This window comes from Pogona vitticeps, chromosome 3, assembly GCF_051106095.1.
Source record: "Pogona vitticeps strain Pit_001003342236 chromosome 3, PviZW2.1, whole genome shotgun sequence".
In the NCBI taxonomy this organism is placed as follows: Eukaryota; Metazoa; Chordata; class Lepidosauria; order Squamata; family Agamidae; genus Pogona; species Pogona vitticeps.
Window position 1 is genome coordinate 47,231,326 of NC_135785.1, and position 21,982 is coordinate 47,253,307.

The 21,982-nt window shown below is 41.0% G+C and overlaps 1 protein-coding gene across 2 annotated transcripts in view; it reads right to left on the bottom strand.

Moving 5' to 3' along the window:
• Window positions 1-281: 281 nt before the first annotated feature.
• Window positions 282-21,982, bottom strand: part of UBE2G2 (ubiquitin conjugating enzyme E2 G2) — a 33,049-nt gene continuing 11,348 nt past the window's right edge. For both annotated transcript variants that reach the window (XM_020787410.3, XM_078389309.1), the window contains 3 exons: window positions 8,173-8,291; window positions 3,699-3,839; window positions 282-2,303 (listed from right to left, as the gene is read on the bottom strand). In XM_020787410.3, the coding sequence (XP_020643069.1) occupies window positions 2,191-2,303; window positions 3,699-3,839; window positions 8,173-8,291 (373 nt within the window). In that variant the 3' untranslated portion in view covers window positions 282-2,190. The remainder of the gene's footprint in view (window positions 2,304-3,698; window positions 3,840-8,172; window positions 8,292-21,982) is intronic.

Genomic DNA, 21,982 nt, shown 5'->3' on the forward strand with positions numbered 1-21,982 from the left:
TTGTAGGATAAGGTACTTGTTTTGCAAATGTTGATTTCTCAGGCCCTTTGTGTTTGTCACTGTATACTCTATATACACTATCTACCCCATCCTATTCTACTCCTGATGATTTTGAAACAAAGAGGGAAAACGCTTAATCTGGTTTTTTTAATCCATCATAACTCTTAGTCTTCCTTAGTTTGAGAAAATGAATATTGGTTCAGATACTTCAAGAGAAGCAGGTATGTGGTATTTATTTTTACTTAAATAATACCTATTCTTCCACAAAAATATAAGTGATCTTGTACCTTTAAAGAAAATATTCATTTATTTTCATTAGAGATTTGAGTCGATTATAAACAACACATTTTTAAATATGCATGAATACTGTATAAGAGTAGGACAGCTTTCCTACATATCTTTTAACCATTAATCAATACACACTTTTCTGAATGCTGCTGTCGTATTTGACTCTTCAGGCTACAATGCATCTTGTAAAATGAACAAGCACCTGTGCACAGAGAAAAGCAAGAACATCTGTCAATGACATTTTGGACAAACACTACTACTCCCCTCCTTATCCACCCCACAGATACCCCAAAGAACATCCCACTCTCTATCCCTTTCTAAATTGCACTATGGGAAAAGGTCTAAATGTGACTCAGAGATTATTTCAGTGGCACTTCTGTACCTGAAAATCACTCTCATGGGGATGTACTTTCAAACAACTAGATTCCATGCACTCCCCCCCCCCCACATGGCAAGTCATGATACATTAACATCTCAAGTGGCCCTTTGTTTTTCACTCAGAAGTTTAATGGATGGATTCCACTGGGAACAGTGGATTTCCATGGGAATAGAGATGATGCAAATATATTTTATTGACCTAATCCTTTCATTGAAATTTTGATTCAAACATAAACAGTTTAAGGCAGGCTTACACAAGATATGTTAATGGATTTTCTTGCAATGTAACCTTAAAGATGACAGTCCAAAGTAGCCATTAGATAGATGTACTTCTTAAGCAGATATACATAACAGAGGGTGGATGTCAACTGGTCCATTACAAACCACGAAATACACAGCAAGGACATGTCTTTAAGGGTCGGTTTTTGCACTATCAACTATAAAAGAATGAAATAGTTCATTCCTAGTACAGCACTATATCTGTATATTTATACTGCCACCAAGACAGAGTCTTCTTCCCACAGCACCCTTTGAAGAATACAAGAGTAAATGAAGCTGAGAACCCACCAACTCCTGCTAATCCACAGTGTTCATACTGGATTCTGTTCCTTTAGGAGTATTATCAGAAGATAAACTCTTTATACTAGTTATGAACACTTCAAGTCAGGAGAGAGAAACAACTTGGTAGAGATAGTTTTTTTTGCAATACTGTTCAGACGACATGTTATTTCCAGCATCCACTATAGACAGAGATACTTGTTCAAGGAATTTTAGGAATGATTAGTCAGACATTAACATTAATGGGACTGTAACAAATTCAACAAAATGTCTCAAGACGCACTTGGTTGTGCTTGATGGCACCCAAAAGCTGTCACAATTAAGGTTATTCATTCAGGCCGACAGAACACTGTACCTGAAAGCAAGATCATGATTACACTGATCACTTTCTATTGGATTTACTTCCAATAGAATTAGCAAGTAATTTACATATAAAATAATCTTGTCCAAAAGTTTAACTAGGCTCTCATTTAACTCTGAGGATGCTGTTCTGCAGTATTTAGGAAGCAACAATTTCTTTTTATCTTAAGTCACATAAGATATTCTTAAAAGACCAGTTTTCCATTTCCAGGAAATCGATTCCCGTAGCATTAATGTTCCTTTGTGCTTCTGAGAAATTATAAGATGATGCTAATTTTCAACCCATTACCAACAAGTAGACAATATGGAAATGAAATTGAATAGAAAACAATTTGAATATAAAGAGATACACACAATCTTTTGAAGCTTCCACAACTGGAAAGTAATTGCAGCACTATGCAGTCTTCCTACAATAACTAAATCCACTAACAAGTCTTGGGCAGGGAGAGGCTCCTTTTCCCAAGGAAGAAACAAAAATGAGGAGGGGAAACACCCAGTAAATATTTTGCAGATTTGCCTTTTGATACCACCATAGCATACCACCCTCTGTTTATCTGAGAAAAGTTCAATACTCTGATTGTCACATGTTTCAGTCTGCTTTGTTTTTTAAAGACCAAGTGACTTCTGAACGATCTGCTTGGCTATTTTGTTAAACTGTTCTCTGTCTTCCCGCCACATTTTGGAAGCATCCACGTTGGCTCCACTTTCATCATTTGGTTCTGAAAAGGGACATCAAGAAACATTAAATCAACGGGGGGGGGGGGAAAGAATCACTTAGGGCTGTAGCCAAATACAGTAACACATTGGGCAACAAGGATGACAACCATTAGAAGAACATCATAAATACCAGAATCCTATCAGTGAGTTACAGCAATATGCAATAGCCTAAACAACAACAGTAGATTGCTCTACATTAAAAAGTCACCACTTGTATTCCTCATCATGTGTCAGTCACACAAATTGCTCCACAACAAGGGATGCAAGCACCAACTAATTAACTAGCAGTACTTTTACAGCTTCCTCCCTGCTACTTCCAAGTGTTGTTGGTTTCCCAAAACAATGTACAATGTAACAAACATTATCCATGGATCACAGACCTTTAGCATTTTGACAACTTGGCTTTTAAGTATTTACAATATATCCCAAGTTCACAGTATTAAGGAACTTGAATGGCGAAGTATGGGACACTAGCAGCAATATAGAACTGTTCATGCTGAGGCTGTAAATAACTCTGGGGCGGCAGGGAGCAAAGCAGAATTACTGGCCAAGTTTGGCCACTGATCAAAGCCTGCAATTAAAAAACCTGAGCCACTTCATTCTCATCTTCCCTTGATCTTTGTATTTTGTTTTTATGTTGGTAGCTGGATTTTACTAATTCATTCTTACTGACTCACAGCTGTCTTGAAGCTAAATTATTGGAAGTGGGAAATGTTTCAAAAAAATAAAATAAATAGATCTCTCACACAGTCCCTTGATACTTCTTTGAACTGATGTTTATGCACAGAAGCACATGTTACTACAGGGCCTTACAGTAGCAAGACTTCAGATGATTAAAACTACAATGCCAAAATGAATAGTTCATCCTTCATGTTATTTGAGTGGCACAGAATACATCATGCCTGTCTTGCACTGTGAAGTAACTAAACTGGTCATGAATTGTATTTTAATCATCTTAGTAGTTACTCAATGATAATGCCCCTTAGAAAAGATATTCAATACCATATTTCAAGAAATGGAAGACAACAGAAAAGAAAATCTTAGTTACACAAGGCCCAAAGCAACCCATGGCATTTTTACAGCTTACGAAAATGCTTTAAAATTAAGCCTTTACCTCCCATAACTACAAAGACCACAAGTGACTCCATCATTAATCTATGATAGGCCACTCTGAGCATCATGCAGACTGGGGACAAGTTTGGTCACTGATCAAAGCTAACAATTAAAAAATCTGAGCTACTTCATTTTCATCTTCCCTTTATAGTTTATGTGGTAGCTGGATTTTATTAATTCATTCTTTCTGATCCCTAGTGCCATAGAATAATAGAGTAGTCCAGTCATTTCTTGTTATTCTGTTATCTTTGTTTGATATTTGCAGATTAATTACTCTTATCTACCTGCCAGCATGCTGACCACAGACAAAAGGATCTTCTCCACACTTTGTACTGGGCTCCACCGTTCAGCACTACTCTCATAGCCCATTGGATCATCACCAGGAGCATGAAGAATAGAAATACAAACTCTTCCATCTGGATAAACTGAAGAAAATAAGATGCATCTCATAAGTGAATTATGCCTTCTCTGCAAAACAACAGCTTTTAAAATAAAATAAAAAATCCTGTGGGAGTATTAATATATTAACTGAAATCCTGTTGCTTATCATATCAGATCACATTAGAATAGGCTCACTGGATCAGAGGTAAATTGGCAAGTCACCTCCTCCACATGTTTCATTGAATCTAGTTGTGACTTATTTAGCATGGTAATTTGCAACCAGAGTAGACCCATTCGAATTAATGGAACTCATGGAAGAGTTGACTTATCAAATCCTCAGTGACTGAATGAGCCTACTCTAGTGTGACTTATTATGCTAAGCAACAAGATTTCAGCCATTAAATATGTCTGAATATATATCGTCATGACAGGAAATCAAGAAGTCCCTTGTAGCTGAAAGAGAATGAAAACCTATAGAAAAAATGTTTATTGGGGAGTGGGGTGGAAAAAGAAATTCATTATTCCAATTTCTAAGAGATTCCAGGCCCAATGTAGCAATTCTCCTGCAGGCTATGTCAAAGCATATCAGATCTTTAAACATATTAAATAATTTTTATTGTATTTAAGATGTCTCTCTACATCAAGGAGAGAAGATTTTCATCACTCAGTATATACTGGCTAGTATATTATCTTTTTTTTCTGAAATGCACACGCTGTTAATATGTTACTACATAATCTTTGCTAAAATATTCATTCCCCCCCATCTCAATAGTTATATGGTGTCATCACCCTTTCTGATAGCCTTGAATGAAATGGAGCTAAATCATATAATAAATAATTACTACTGTTGTACTAGCCAATGGTTGGGGAAAACTTTGGCTCTCTATATTTAATTTCTCTCCAATAGTTCTTATTGTTGCTCTACCACTTGTCCATCTACTCTCTGCCCACAGTACAGAACATTTAAATAAGTAGCTAAAAGCTGCCAAGCACATTTTCAAATGTTGCCTTCAACTAACAACTGTGCAGGTTTGCAACATGTTAAGTCCTATATATAGTATTTGTGGTTACTCCCTTTCTATACCCCCAGGGTAGGGATTGGTTGCTAGTCTATCCATAGCTAAAGTAAAGTAAGATAGCATCCTGATGGATCACTACTGCTTCTATGGAGGAGGAATATGAACAAAACAGGCAAAAATGACATATCCTTAGAAAGGCCCAAAATACAAGCTTAAGAAAAAAGGATACACAAGAAGGTAAGCACATACTCTTCGATGATGCTATGTTTTGCTTTTCCTTTTACTCTTTGAGTGTATCTGCCCATAATGTTCTCATGAAGAAAAAAAGAGAGGTTACTTACCTGTAACTATGGTTCTTTGAGTGGTACTCTGTGAATTCACATGAATGGGTTAAACTGCTCCTGCGCAGGAATACTCGGAATCTTCTAGAGCTAATAAACTGACTAATGAAAACATTTCCCCATGTTGCGCATGCTCTGCCTGCCTTGAGGTACCTCAGTTCCAACTGTCCATTGCTGCCAAAGCAAATACTACAAGACTGAAATGCAAGCCTTGATGGACAGTGGGTCAGCTGGGCGGAATGTGTGAATTCACAGACTCGAAGAACCATGGTTACAGGTAAGTAACCTCTCTTTCTTCTTCATGAACTCTGTGAATGCACACAAATGGGTGACTAGCAAGCTCACTTACCGGAAGGAAGGCCATCATGACAGAAGAGATGTCAGCACAGCCCTTCCAAAGTTTGCCTCCTTTTTGGCTCTGACATCCAGTCTGTAGTGCAAAGCAAAGATCATCGGTGTGGACCAAGTCACTGATCGACAGATGTCAGCAAGGTCGATGCCACACAACCAAGCAGTGGACATAGCCATAGCTCTGGTGGAATAAGCCTTCAGTACTACAGGCAGAATCTTCCTCACTATTTGGTATGCCAGCTCAATAGTTGAAACTATCCACCTGGATACAGTCTGGGAGGAGGCCTGTTGACCCTTTTTAGGTCCATGAAAGCATATAAACAATCTAGGAGAGGTACGGAAGTCTTTGGTCCTAGAAATATAGAAAGCCAACACTCTACGAACATCAAGGGAATGGAGCATGTGCTCAACATCTGAAGACGGATTGGGAAATAACGTTGGTAGAATCAAAGGTTCGTTAACTAGAAAGCTTGAAACTACTTTTGGGAGGAAGTAAATATCAGGGTATAAGATAAGTCTATTGGGGTGGAACTGTACATATGGTGGATCAGCTCGTAATGCAGCTAATTCGCTCACTTTCCGCGCTGAAGTAATAGCCACCAAGAATAAAGTTTTCAAAGACAGAAGTTTCAAAGAAGTTAGCAAACCAACAACTGCTTGCATCACGACATACAGCTGAGGCCGCTTCGAAATGTAGCCTCATATAGAATATGTATAGGCTAGGTCAGAAGGGCAAGATATAATTATGAATTTACTCTGTTACCTGTGTTTTTGTTTTATTTCTTCTTCATTTTTGCAAACTAGTGCAAACTCATTGATGACACAGTATTAAATAAACATATTAAAAAAACAAGTATAAATCTAATTCTAAAAATGTGATCAAATGAGATGCACCCTTAAAATCGTATGCTAAGAGTCAAATTAGTCATGATGAGGCAGCTGCAAATATTGGACACAGACACTTACATACAAAGTTTGTATCTATTTGTTACATTGGAAAGAATGTGCAAGGAGGAAGACAACCGGTTACACTTTGCTACACCAAAGAACACCTGAAGATTGTGTGAAATGTTTATGTTAGGGCATATCTATTTAGAAAAAAAGGTAAAGGTAAAGGTTCCCCTTTACAATTTTTGTCCAGTCGTGTTCGACTCTAGGGGGCGGTGCTCATCCCCGCTTCCAAGCCATAGAGCCAGCGTTTTGTCTGAAGACAATCTCCCGTGGTCACATGGCCAGTGTGACTTAGACACGGAACGCTGTTACCTTCCCACCAAGGTGGTCCCTATTTATCTACTCACATTTGCATGCTTTCGAACCGCTAGGTTGGCGGGAGCTGGGACAAGCGACGGGAGCTCACTCCGTCGCGTGGATTTGATCTTACAACTGCTGGTCTTCTGACCCTGCAGCACAGACTTCTGCGGTTTAGCCCACAGCGCCACCACGTCCTTATAGGAAAATATATTTAAAAATACATATTATTTCAGAAAACACATTCAAAGAATTTAAGTTATTAATATTTGTGTCAGTTTTAAGAATTGTAGATTAATATGGAAGCAGGAAAGACTGGACATATCCACTGACATATACAAAGAAATATCACAGCCAAGAAAAAGATAGATGAGTGTATCCTGGCTACAGTTCACTGCTTTATACAATCATCATCATCATCATCTTAGAATTGCAAGACTGAAATGAATCCTATAGATCATTGAGTCCTGTCAAGGAAACACTGGGGAACTGAACTCCCAGTCTCTGGCTCTGCAGTCAGATACCTAAAACACTAAGCTATCCAACAGTACCATCTTGACTTATTTTTACTACTGCAACTGGCTAGAACTGTTGCCATGGGCGGTTAAAGCCATTCGTACATCACAGCTTCATACTCTTCTTTATTTCACAGACTGTGAATAGTTGCTGATTGTGAATAATATTAATGAATTAAAATCTTTATTTCACTCAAAATCTTGCCTTGAAATATTCCCCCTTCAAAGCTCAAACTCACTCACTCACTCACTCGCCTGCCCGCCCACTCACCCACCCACCCACCCACCCCCCATCCATCCATCCATCCATCCATCCATCCATCCATCCATCCATCCATCCATCCAGCCAGCCAGCCAGCCAGCCAGCCAGCCAGCCATCCAGCCAGCCAGCCAGCCATCCTGTCCACCTAGTGGTGGAATATCTCTTTAAATGTAGTTAAAAGTATTAAAGAAAGCTATACTAGGTGATCCTCATGAGAAGAGAATACTCCCTGGAAAAGACCCTGATGTTGGGAAAGTGTGAAGGCAAGAGGAGAAGGTGACGACAGACGACGAGATGGTTGGACAGTGTCATCAAAGCGACAAACATGAATTTGACCCAAATCCGGGAGGCAGTGGAAGACAGGAGGGCCTGGTGTGCTCTGGTCCATAGGGTCACGAAGAGTCGGACACGACTTAACGACTAAACAACAACAACACTAGATGATATATATGCCCTCTAGTTCTACAGCAGTTTTCAAAACGAAACTAAGTTTGAAAATGAGTTAAGTGATGGAGTCACTTAACCTCCTGTTGCCTAATGGGAAAAATGAATGAGTAAATGAACAAGACTAGATAAACAGGACTGGATGGCACAAATCACCCATGCTGAAAATCGAGGTGGCAACTATTAGTAGAACTTACTGTTGGGATGAAACATCTCACATGTGAACCTCATCTTTGGCGGACTTAAAGGATAATCAAGAGGAAAACTGAGAATAGCAGGGAAAACTCCATACTCAAAGCAAGTGTCTTCTGGGCCCCTAAAAACCAGAAAAGAAATGTTTAATGTGTGGAGCATTAGATGAATCAGCACTACTTTAAACCTACCTCCAAAACTCTAGCTACTTAAAATAAAAATGCAAAAGTCATACTGGAATGTAATAAGATTACTGTCAAATACTACCAGGACTTTACTATCTATTGAAATGCAGCTGTGGATGCATGCAATAAGGAGAAGAAGTCATTTTGGCTTAGTCTAAGACTATACAGTGGTGCCCCGCATAGCGACGTTAATCCATTCCGGATTAATCGTCGCTATCCGGAAACATCGCAATGCGGGAGGGAAAACCCCATAGAAACGCATTAAACCTTGTTTAATGCATTCCTATGGGGCGAAAACTCAGTTATGCAAAGATCCTCTGTAGCGCCGCCATGGTAATCCAGGGCAGCGCGTGAAAATGGTTGCGGCGGCCATTTTGGAACTGCCAATCAGCTGTGTGAAAATGGGGGCTTTGGGAGGACCGCAGGGGAGGGCTCCCCCTCGGTCCTCCCAAAGCCCCCATTTTCACACAGCCGGCCGGCGGGCGCTTTGGAGCAGCCGCGGGGGAGCCCTCCCCCGCGGCCGCTCCGAAGCGCCTGCCGCGAAAATGCTGGCCAGCGCTTCGGAGCGGCCGTGGGGGAGGGTTCCCCCGCCGTCGTTCTGAAGCGCCGGCCGGCCGAAGCATTTCGGAACTACGGCGGGGGAGCCCTCCCCTACGGCCGCTCCGAAGCGCCCGCCGGGGGGCTATGGGGAAAAATCGGATTCGTTGTTAAACAGGGTGCTCGTTATGCGAGGCACTACTGTATATAACCTATTGGTAACAGTTGCTCTGTGAGACAAACAGTTCAAAATCTTCAGTAAGATTTCTAAAATGCAACATGATTAAATCTGTTTCATATATTATTTTATCAGCCAGCCTAGATTTTAGGTGTTTGGAGCAATTAAAGAACTTTAGGCCCTTTTCACATTTTCCAAAGTAAGATACTACAGAAGTGCAATATAGGAAGTATTTTTCCCCTATGGAACTGCATAACAAATACAGTTGTATATTTGAAACTGCATGTATTGGTACTTTTTAAAGTGTATTGGGGGTCATAGCAATATAAATACCAATTAAATAAAACCAGTAGTTCAAAGACAATGTATTACAAAATGCACAATAGATAATAATTAAAACAGGAGGAATGAAATGTGGTAAAATTACACTACAGTATTTATTATGAAAAGGGGATACTTTATGTATAAATATATTTAATTTTAATGATAAAAAATATCAGTTTAACTGATTAAGCTGACTACCAGATTTTCCTCAAGCAAGCTATTCTGGAATGTGAAAGTCCTTCCAGTTAGAGGCAGTCCCATGCCCCACTTTTATTTTGGAGGGAGTCCTACAGAGTATCTGTAACCCATAAACACAATGAAAAGCAGGAAAGGACAGCTTCCACTGCTGTGGCCATTATCTCTCTTTCCTTATTCTAAAACAGATAAATGATTCCTTCCAAAAATATCGTAACAGGTATTTAGGTCTTCCATACATTTAGGTCCATAATGATCCCAGAAGAAACCAGTAAAAACTCTAGTTAATGTTATGTGCCACATATTAGAAAACAAAACTGTTTTAAAAATCATTTACAGTTCTTATTGAGGCAAATTATTGATAGGCAATATATGAATATGTCCATGGAATCAATATTTAACTTTTCATCTTAGAGACAAGATGCTTTATCACCTTTAATTCTGAAAAGTACAGAGCACTAAAATGTGCTGGATTTGTAGCCCTTGCATTTATTAAGTTATCTTGTTCCCAAATATATAAAGAATAGTAAACCAAAATCCATTTATTTCACAATTCTGTTTTTCCTTCTTGTTTGTAAGAAGAGGTATGTTCAGTACAGAAATATGAAAAATTTTATTTACCTGCAAACACTTTAATGATTGCACCAATCAGTGTGAGCCTTTTCAGGAAAATGCACAATTTAGAAAATAGGTAACTTAATTTCAATCATCAGTCAATTCAAAAACTGGTCTTTATTTAGCTAAAAACAGAATTTAAAATCAACCCATCCTGATTAAAATTCTGTTCCTTAAAGTTAGCAAATACAAGTCTCAATTTCTTTTTAAGCTATGAACTAATGTAAACATCAGATACATGTACAGTGGTGCCTCACTTAACGAGCGCCCCATTTAACGATGAATCCGCATGCGATGCTGACTAAGCGATTTTTCCCCATAGCCCAATTTTTCCCCAGCTGAGCGGCGGGAGCTGCTGGTGGCCACCGCCTGCATTCCCCTTCGGAAGGGGCATTTCCCCCCAGCTCAGTGGGAGCCCCACCGCTCAGCTTGGGGAAAATGTCGGCGGTGGGCGGCAGCTTCGGAAGGACCCTGAAGCCACCGCCGACCGACGACATTTGCCTTCCGAGCTCTCAAAGGGCCCACCTCCAACATTGGAGAAAGCCCTCTGAGAGCTCGGAAGGCTCTCAGAGGTGGTGGGGGCAGGGTGAATCTGGATGGCTTCCAGGCAAAGCACTGGAAGCCGTCCAGACCCCTACCCCACCCTGCCGCCGCCGCTTGAAGCCGCCCCGCGCCACCTATCCCAGCCATGCTCGGACTCCCGGGAGTCCGAGCATGGCTGGGATAGGCGGCGTGGGGTGGCAGGGACAGGGTAGGGTGGATCCAGATGGTTTCCAGGCAAAGCACTCCTGGAAGGCATCCGGACCCACACACACACCCTGCCCCGCCACCACCACTTGGAGCCGCTGGCGGGCAGGCCCTTCGGAACGGCCGCAGGGGAAGGGTTCCCCCGCCGTCGTTCTGAAGCGCCCCGGCCGGCCAGCTGTGCGAAAATGGGGGCTTTTCCTCCCAAAGGCCCCATTTTCATACAGCTGATCGGCGGTTCTAAAATGGCCGCCCGCGCTGGCCTCGCTTACCAAGGTGGAGAAAATGGCGGCCCTATGGAGGAAACCTTGCATATCGGTGAGTTTTCACCACACAGAAACACATTAAACTTCGTTTAATGCGTTTAACGAAGTTTAATGCGTTTCTATGGGGTTTTTCCTCCCGCATTGCGATGTTTCCGTATAACGACAATTAATCCCGAACGGATTAATGTCGCTATGCGGGGCACCACTGTAATTTGTTCAGAAAAAATATTTCTTTGTTTGGATCCATCCCACATGGGGGTATGGAATCTCAGTTAACCCCAATTTCCAATGAATGGGCTATGTTGGTATGTCTCAGCATATTGGCAAAAATGAACAGGGGAAAAAGAAAAGAGAGAAAAGATTGTGGCTCTTCAGACTGCGAGTGCCTAAAAAAGTGGATTTTGATCCATGAAAGCTGACACTAGTATAAAATTTGTTAGTCTTTAAAACGCCACAAGAAAATCTCAACCGTGTTTATAGAAATGTCTGTTTTAGTTTATATTCTTCCATGGTCCATTTAATACTGAGATTTTTCCTCACATCCGCATATAAGAATGGGATCATAAGATGGTTCCAGTCCATGATATAATTACAGTGGTGCCTCGCTTAGCGATCGCTCCGTTTTACATCGAAATCGCTTAGCGACGACTTTTTCGGAGCGTTTTTGCACTCCGTTTAGCAATGGTCCCTATGGGCGATTTTCGCTTAGCAATGTTGGGACCATGCTTCGCATAGCAATTAAATTTTGGGTCCCCTGTTTCGCTTACCGATGGTTTAAACAGCCCGGAGGTCGTGCTTCGCTTGAATGGCGTTTTAATGGTCACTGTTTCGCAATGCGACTGCCTCCAGGGTGTTATTCCCTGTAGTTGCTTTCTTTCAAATTTAAACAGTCAATACCCAGGATGCATTGTGCCTTGTGCAGGGAAGGTTTAAAAACCCTTCCCCATGCATCCTGGCTTTACTTTTGCACGTGGAGTTCCAGGGCTGACTTCGTGAGGAGCAACTTTGGTTTCTTCTGGAGAACTTGGCTAGCAGAAGGTAAGTTTACATTTGTTTATTTATTTATTTATTTATTGGACTTATATACCGCCCCATAGCGCTACAAGCACTCTCCGGGCGGTTTACAATTTTAATTATAAAGGCTACACATTGCCCCCCCCAGCAAGCTGGGTACTCATTTTACCAACCTCGGAAGGATGGAAGGCTGAGTCAACCTTGAGCCGGCTACCTGGGATTTGAACTCCAGGTCGTGAGCACAGTTTTAGCTGCAGTACAGCGTTTTAACCACTGCGCCACGAGGCTCGTGGTGCAGTGGTTAAAACACAATTTCACAATTCTGTTTTTCCTTCTTGTTTGTAAGAAGAGGTATGTTCTCTTGTGTGGGTGGTGGGTTTTATTGCATAAATATTACAGGTATTTTTATTTTCATATTTTTGGGTAAATTGCAGGGGTTTTTTGTGCATGCCTTTTAAAAGTTTAAAATTTTTTACTGTACTATACTGGTATTTTTATTTTCTTATTTTTGGCTAAATTGCAGGGGGGGGTTGTGCATGCCTTTTAAAAGTTTAAAATTTTTTACTGTACTGTACTGGCTATTGTTCTTCTTGGTTGGGTGGGAAATGTTGCATGAGTCTCACTTTAAATGGTTTTCCTTAATTTTTCTGGTGTTCTGTGCATGCATGGATTTTTCTGGTGTTCTGTGCATGCATGTGGGGGGGGGGAGTTGCTAGAGTCTTAATTTAATAGTTTTCCTTAATTTTTCTGGTGTTCTGTGGATGGCTGCGTCTTGGATTGGAATTTTAAATTTAAAACCTGAATTTAAAAATTTTACTGGCTACTGTTTTGTTCTTCTTGGTTGGGGGGAAAATGTTGCATGAGTCTTAATTTAATGGTTTTCCTTAAATGGTTTTTCCTGGGAGAATTTGGATCTGTTATTGCATTCGTTCTGTGTGGGAGAAGCGTGCAGAAATGTGATTTAAAATTTTGGGTACCCTGCAGGGGAAACTTAGGGGGTACAGTAGCTTCTGTTGTGGGGGTTTGAATGCAAAAGTATGATGGCAAGTTTGATTTTTTTTTACTGTAGGCATTCCTTTATGTCATGTGGTATGGCCTTGGTGGACTTTTCCAGAACATCTGGGACACCTAGAAGTAGGTCTGCATTTCTTCTCCTGTGGTTTTTTCTTAGCTTGTGCTGGGGGATGTAGTTATGATAAGTCTAATTTTTCTCAAAATTTATTTGGTCAGGCATCCTCCTGTGACGTGGCGTGGTGTGGCCTGCAGTGGAGTTTGCTGCTTCAGGGACAGGAAGAGGTAGGTCTGAATTTGTTCTCCTGTCTGTTTTTTTTCCTTAGCTTGTGCTGGGGGGTGTAGTTATGCTAAGTCTAATTTCTTTCTAAATTTCTTTGGTCAGGCATCCTCCTGTGACGTGGCATGGTGTGGCCTGCAGTCTAGTTCTCCATAGCTTCTGGGACAGCAAAAGGTAGGTCTGAATTTGTTCTCCTGTGGTTTTTTTTTTCTTAGCTTGTGCTGGGGGGGTGTTATGCCACTTGTTTGTCCAGGGCACTTTTGGCCAGGTGTGGGAAGGTGTGTGGGTAGGTGAAGCGGATGTAAAGCACTGACTTTTGTTTTTGTTTTTATAAACATAGCAACAGCTGACATGGGTCCCAAGAAGCCTGCTTCTGCCGAGGTCGGCAAGCCGACCAGGGAGAAGATGATCCTGGAGATGAAAAAGGAGATCCTCCGGAAGTACGATGGAGGCAAGCGCATCGCGGACATCGCCAGGGAGTATGGCAGGAATCCATCCACCATCGGCACCATTGTAGCGATGAGGGAGAAGATCCTGCCACGGATGCAGCGAAGGGGATCACAAGGATCGCAAAGAACCGGCCAGCTGTCCTGGAGGAGGTGGAGAAGCTCCTTGTTATCTGGATGGGAGAGAAGCAGTGTGCAAGGGACACAGTGACTGAGGCTGTCATCTGTGAGAAGGCCAGGACCTTGTATGCAGACCTCATGGAGCAACAGCCCGGAACCTCAGCCGAGCCAGAAGAGTTCAAGGCAAGCAGAGGCTGGTTTGAACGCTTCAAAACCAGATCCGGCATCCACAGCGTGGTGAGGCACGGAGAGGCTGCCAGCTCCAATGTTACTGCAGTTGAGGACTTTGCCGTGGAGTTCCTGGAGGTCGTGACTACACAGGGCTACCTTTCACAGCAGATCTTCAACTGCGACAAGACCAGCCTGTTTTGGAAGAGGATGCCCAAAATAACCTTCCTGACGCAAGAGGAGAGCAAGGTGCCTGTCCACAAGCCCATGAAGGACCGTCTCACCCTCCTCTTCTGTGCCAACGCCAGCGGGGACCTGAAGATTAAGCCCTTGCTGGTCTACCACTCTGAGAATCCACAGGCTTTCAAGAAGCACAAGGTGGACAAAGCCCAGCTGAGGGTGATGTGGCGATCCAATGCCAAGGCTTGGGTCACACGCTTTTGGCCCAGCTGTGAAGGACCTGCCACTGAAGGCCCTGCTCCTGATGGACAATGCTCCTGCCCATCTTCCAGGCCTTGAGGACGACTTGTTGCAGGAGTTCAGCTTCATCAAGATAATGTTCCTGCTGCCTAACACCACCCCAGTACTCCAGCCGATGGATCAGCAGGTCATCGCCAACTTTAAGAAGAGCTACACGAAGGAGCTTTTCCGGCAGTGCTTCAAGGTGACCGAGGACACCAACCTCACCCTCCGTGAATTTTGGAAGGAGCACTTTGACATTGTTGTATGCCTCAAGATGATCGCCACGGCCTGGGACAGCATCAGCCAGAGGAACTTGAACTCTGTGTGGCGCACGCTCTGGCCAGACTGTGTGGCTACTGGTGTTTCTGCACCTGCACCAGGGTCCACAGTGATGCAGGACATTGTGGCCTTGGGGAGGAACATGGGCCTCGAGGTCACAGAGGAGAACATTTCTGAACTGGTGGAGGGCCACGACCAGGAACTGTCCACCCAGGAGCTGGTTGAGATGCAGGCTGAGGCTATGGCGGAGCAGGAAGAAAAGCCAGAGGAGGAACAGCTGTCCACCAGGGACCTGAAAAAGCTCTTGCACCAGTGGCAGAACGTGCAGACTCTAATACAGCGGCACCACCCGGACAAGGCTCTGGCACATAACCTTGTGCACACTTTTGATGAGAGGCTCGTGTCCCCTTTCAGAGGGATGCTTAAAAGGCGGCAGAAGCAGCTGACCATGGAGAGGTTCCTCACGAAGAGGCCAAGACAGGAAGAGGAACCTGCTCCTTCCACCAGTGGTGCCCAGTTGCCTTCTTCCTCCCCTCGTCCTCCTAGAAGACTGTTGCTTCCTGTGATGTGGGGATAGTTCTGTGTGCCTCCAGGTTCCTGAACTGAACACTGGTCCTGGTGGTTTAGAGACTTCAGCCTCACATGTTCAGTTTTAAAATGTTAAATGTAAAAAGTTTCTGTACTGTTGGTTTCTGTATGTTTATGCAGTTCCTGAAAATGTTCTTATGTTTCTGTATGTTTATGCACTTTATGAAGAGTTTCTGTATCTAAGGAGTTTTGTACGATCCAATGTTCCTGCCTCATGTTTGTTGTTTTTAAAATGTTTTTCTATGTTATTTATAAAGTTAATGTTTATAAACTTAAAGTTCCTGCCTCATGTCTGCTGTTTTTTAAATGTTTTTCTGTTATTTATAAAGTTAAAGTTTACTGTTTAAAATGTTTGAAATCACAAAGTGCACTTAATAAACTCTTTGTTAACTAAATTTGACTTTGTTCTGACTCTCTTTTAATTTGTTGTTATATTTTCCCCCCATTGAGATGCACTGAATAGGATTCAATGCATTTCAATTGGGGAACCGCGTTTCGCTTAGCGATGTTTCCTATGGCGATTTTCGCTTAAGGACTGCAATTCGTTCCTATTGGAACGGATTATCCGGTTTTCAATGCATTTCAAAGGGAAACCGTGTTTCGCTTAGCAATGAAATCGCTTAGCAGCGATTTTTTTCGGAACGAATTAATATCGCTAAGCGAGGCACCACTGTACTATGATAGCTTCGTCCAGTGATGACAACTCACACATGCTGTACCAGAAAAGAGTTAGACACACAACATAATTAATGAACAGGACAGCAGTTCTTCAATCAGCCCATCATCCTACATCTGTCTTTTATCAGTCAACACAGCTGATTCACTGGATGCTAATTTCCACATCTACAAAAGTATCTTCAGTGGAGGCACGTTAGTAGAGAGGTAAACCGACACATATTGAAAGACTCAAATTATTCACCTTTCAAATGGAAGTCTTACATATATAAACAGTTAATCTCATCTTATCCATTCTCTCTAACCTATAACAAAAGCTAAAGGGGAGAGAAATCAAAGCGTATACATTAATTACTAGGAAGGTCACAACATTACTTAATTACTAGGGTGTGTTTATTCAATTATATTCAATCTGTCTCCAAGACATGTTCCAGATTTTACTGCTTGCACGTCAAAATATTGCCGGCAGGTGCTAATCTTGCTGCTTTGAAGATTCTAATACACAGATGAAGGTGTCAGAAACTGCTATTTAAAACAGTTTAAGTAAGCATCATGCAACACTACTGTGATGGCCCTACATAATAGAGTGCGTATCTATGAATGTAATATAATAACTCACATAAGCAAAGCTACCACAGGATTCATAATTAGGAAATGCAAGCTGGCCATGCTGAAGGCTCTTGAAATGAGATACATCTAAGAGAAACACTCAGCCTTCAAGTGAGTGTGTAAACTATACATGCAAACACCACCAGTTTCTGGCAAAGAAAATCATTTTATAAGGAAATCTCCCAAATCCCATAGGATTTCTAGACAGTTTGTGTACATGGAAGCTCATGCCATAATAAATCTGTTTGTTTGTAGGTGTCATGTGACTCTGTTATTCGGCTACAACAACACAGCTGCCCCGTGAACAGTCTTTCTATGCATACTTGAAGTGACTTCAAATACGAATACTAAACTGAATTTGAAAAACTGTGATATCCATAAGTAGTAAAGAAGCCTGATTCTTCTTTTACTTTCCTCCTACTCAGATACAATCTGCCTCTTTCACCTTTTCTTAAAAAAGTAGTGGAGCAATTTAGTCATGGTTTAACGTTAAATTGCCCCACTATTTTTTCAATTCTGTGCTAGAACTAGACTGAGGTGTATGCTACTCAGCTGGTAGAAGCAGACTTCCTACACCTCTCTCGGAAGCAACTCCCTGAAAATACTAAGAAAGGTTCTGAGGATTCTTCTCAATAGCCTTCCCATACACGGAAGGCAGATCTTAGATCATTTGTCATCATACATTTGTCATCATCACTGCTGAAATAAGATTGTTTTTAAGCACAAATGTATAAGACATATTTATGTTTCCTATTATGGCCAAATATGTACAGTCTTTCCAGCATTGCACTGTATGTGTTTTTTTAAAAAGCAATAAGCATTTTATGACTGTCAGGAATTGGATTTTCAATTTTGGTGGGAACTAAAAATTTCAGCTGCCTTTTAAAGGAGAAGTTCTTAAAGAGTTCTTTTTAAGGAGAAAGGTGGGATAAAATATTTTAAATATATTTTAAAATAAATAAATAAATTTTAATTCTCCATTCTTGGAGATCTCCCTGATAGGTAGGCACCTTACTGACAAATGTGACTCAGCCTGGAGAAAGGCCTAGACTTTGAGGCATAGTCAAACCTAGTTCCACTTAAGCTTCCTGTTCTTGCCCTACTGCTACCTGGGAGCTTTCTTTCTGAACAGGAGATTGGGCAGAATTATGGGAATTGTCATTCCCCCCCCCCCAAAAAATCCACAAAACCTTCATCCTAATTATTGAAATCAAATAGATGTGGTCTATACTGGAATGACAGAACATTTATGTTGGGCAATCAATCTTTCTGGATCAAAGGTCATTTGCTATTTGTGATCCATCTAACTTTTTTAGCCTAACCTATTTCTTTGACAATAGGCAAGAATAGCCACTCACATCCAGGACAAGCACAAGGTAAAATAGATTAGGCTTCCTTTGCTTGTCAAAATAAATACAGTGAATATATTATGAGAACAATCTGTGGCAGCGAATGATATCACAAACAAGAAAGAGGAAAAGTTAACATGGCTCTCCCGAGTTAATGATACTAGAGATTGTGAAATCTGCAACCTGATGAGGATTTTTGCAGAGGGAGGGCAGATATAAATGTTTCTGAAGTATGGTAAACACAGCATGTGGATAAAATGCCAGTAGCTTCTCTGTAACTTTTTAGAAGCATTCCTTAGTTATCTATGAAAATATTGATCCTAGTTCTAAAAGTTGCATCTCACAAATTAAAAAACAACAAACTGCTACAGAACCTCCACGAGTCAAATGATTTCTCCTTCTACATTAGTAACTTTCAAAATAGGGTTGGATGATCTGAGAGGCAAATTTTGTCCAGTCTTTCCATGAGACAAACTGGGATTGGAAATGACAATTTCTTTAACAAGTAAATGGTAAGTGCCTGAATAGGCCCTTCTGGTTTCTTTCCTTCTCTTGGTTTTTTTGGAGTAGAGGGCCTTTTGCATTTTTGAAATTGGGGTCTTGGGACGCCACAAATGTCTTTAGGGAGCACGTTACAGCCACAGTTTGCATGATGCTCCATCTCAGATTTAAAACTTTGGAACACACATTAACTGTATCATGCAGCATTTTGATTTTTGTCTGCATAATCACATCACATGTTTGCTACTCAAATGTAACTTTCACAGAAAGCATATTTTACAGAAAGCAAATTTCTAATATAAATGTCATTCCACTATACTACTCGCTATGTTTTAACAGGAGTAAAGAATAAGTGCACATGGCTTTTACCAATACATGAGAATATAAGAACTGTGCTTCAGAGCAAAGGCCTATCTAGGATACAATTCCTTTTTTCCAAATAACATTTTAAAAGTGACACTGAGCAAGTGGTCACTTTCTTATGGACTGCATTCTTCAAGCATTCAAAACATTGTATTACTCTTTCAATTCTCAGTTTACAAAGATCAATGACAATTAACGCAACCCATTACTATCTACAAAACTGGTCACAGTGCTAAGTGGTGTTTGTGCAAGATTTATGTAACTCACAGTAGTTAGCTGTGACTAACTAATGAGGTGCTGAGGCACATCTTGGTTACGTAAGGAGGTGTGTGATCAGGCATGAAAGAGACACAATGTGGCACTTAATTAGTTGCAATCAGCTATGGCAACTAATGAAAACCTTGCATGAACACCAATATGAGTCTGGCCATTGTCTAAAATGATATACAATTACTGTCTGAAAACTTTCGAAATCAGTAAAGTCTTTGCTTTAATAGTAAAGGGCTAAAAAGGGAAAAAGAAAAAAGAAAAAAAAAAGACTGATAGCCATATCTTTATATGTATTTTAGAACATATGGAAGAGCACAATAAAATTTTGCATTAACATACAATTACAGTAACGTACAATTACAGAAAACAAAGGGGTAGGAAGTCTTCATAAAAAGATTAGTTTAAAGAATAAACACTTATGGAAGCCTAGTTAATACGATAATCATTGTTTTAAGAATATTATCAACTCCTGTTTTCCTGAAACCAGCAGCAATCCCTGCCACATCTTACAATGCACACAGGGGAATTCCAAACTGAGGTAAATATATACATTCAAGTCCTATATCTAGCTAAAATATAATTACTTTTCCAAACAGCTTTTTGAAATAGTGTCTTACATTTGTACTTGCTGTTTTTAAGAGCAGCCTTTAGGCTAACTACGTTCTAATGAATATTTCTGTATTATTTCAACAGGCTAAACTATTGTGGCAACAAGTACTAACAGTTTTGAAATATCATCAGTTTTGAAATTAATTAGCTGATTCACTAAACATTGATAAAAGATAGAAAAATATACTGTATTAACCCACCCTGCACATATTAAGTGAATTGAACTTTACATCGCCTGACTGATATCACATGGAAATGGAAGTCCTTTAAGATTCCAAAATCATATACTACTGTATTTTAGGGTGATACAGTACTCTCTCCTTCAGTAAATATCCAACTTACAATCACATCAATTCATTTGCACTGGAAGTGACAAGATCAAATATATTCATTCACCTGATTCAGAAACTCTGCACAAAATTACTACATTTGATTTTGTGCAAAATGCTTTTGTGCAAAAAACACGAAGCAATCATGTTTTTCTGGAAAGGGGAAAAAACTACCACGTAAATGATATCGCAGTGAAACTACATGTTTCCTTGCAAAAAAAGGTTCTTAAATCAATTGACCATGTTGAAGTTAATTATATTCAGAATCAGGTGAGTAGCACTTCATAGCTATAGAACTAAGACAAAAAAATCACACTATGGTCCTAGATTGATTTCATCAATCAGCTGTAAGGCACACCTGCCCTGCAATGGCAGTAGACTTATAAATGTGTTTAAAATTCAAAAGTATTTAAAGAACAGGGTATTTAATCACGATAGATGTGCCCTTCACTGTGCTGAAAAAACAATGTGTCTCCCTTAGGAGTGAGGAGAAAGCCCACATTTTTTCTGTGACAGGTAATCAAACATGGAAAAATTAGGGTCAAAATAGTTTATATTAATATATTTATTTATTTCATTGATTTATATACCACTCCAATTGTCTAATGTACTATTCTGGTCAGTTAACAACATGATAAAATCCAACAGAAACATAAGGAAGACAGCAACAACATGATAAAACAAACAGTACAAACAAAATTTAATCAGCATCTATCTACAACAGCGCAGGTTATTCATGTTAAAAGAGGCTAGGCAAGAGGCAAAGAAAAATAAAAGCGAGGTTGTATTCGAAGATCTCTCTGAAGAGCAATGTCTTCAGCAAGCTCTTAAAAGTGTGAAGGGAGGGAGCCAGGCACTGCTTGACTGGAAGCCAGTTCCACAAAGCTGGTGCAACTGCTAAGCTCCAATTTCTCATTGGCAATTTTCTGGCCTCCTTCGGAGTGGCCACAAAGAGAAACATTCCCTGGAAGGATCTGATGGTGCAGGTGGATGATTTTGGGGAACAGCACTCTGACAAGTAGCAGGGTTCCAAACTGTGGAGGGTTTTACAGGTGAGCATCGAAACCTTAAACTTGACCCAGAATGTCACAGGTAACCAGTGCAGGTGAGCCAGGACTGGGGAGGTGTGGTCAAATTTACTTACACTCACCACTAGCCTGACAGCCACATTCTGGACCCTCTGCAGTCTCCTGGCCAATCTCAAGGGAAACCCCATGTAGACAGCATTACTGTAGTTGATCCTGGTAGTCACCAGCACATGCAACAATGTCCTGAGAGCTCCCTCATCTACGTAGGGGCAGAGCTAGGTAATGAGTCTAAGCTGATTAAAGACCAACCTGGATGCAGCTGCAATCTGGGAATCCCAAGAGAGAGCCAGATCCAGGGGCATGCCCAGGTTCTGAACTTGATCCATAAGCAGAAGGTCAACACCATCCAGCCTAGGGAGAAAACTCTCAAGTGTGTCAATGGGACTCCCCAGAAGGAGGATCTCCATCTTGTCCAGGTTCAGCTTAAGCCTGTCAGCCCTGGTCCATTCCAGAACCAAAGCCAGGTACCATTCCAGTGTTCAGACAGCATCTGCCACACAGGATGAAAAGAAAAGATAGTTTCATATCATCAGTCTACTGATGACACCACACTCCAGATCTTGATGACCTCCCCCAGTGGCTTAACATAGATGTTAAAAAGCCCTGGGGA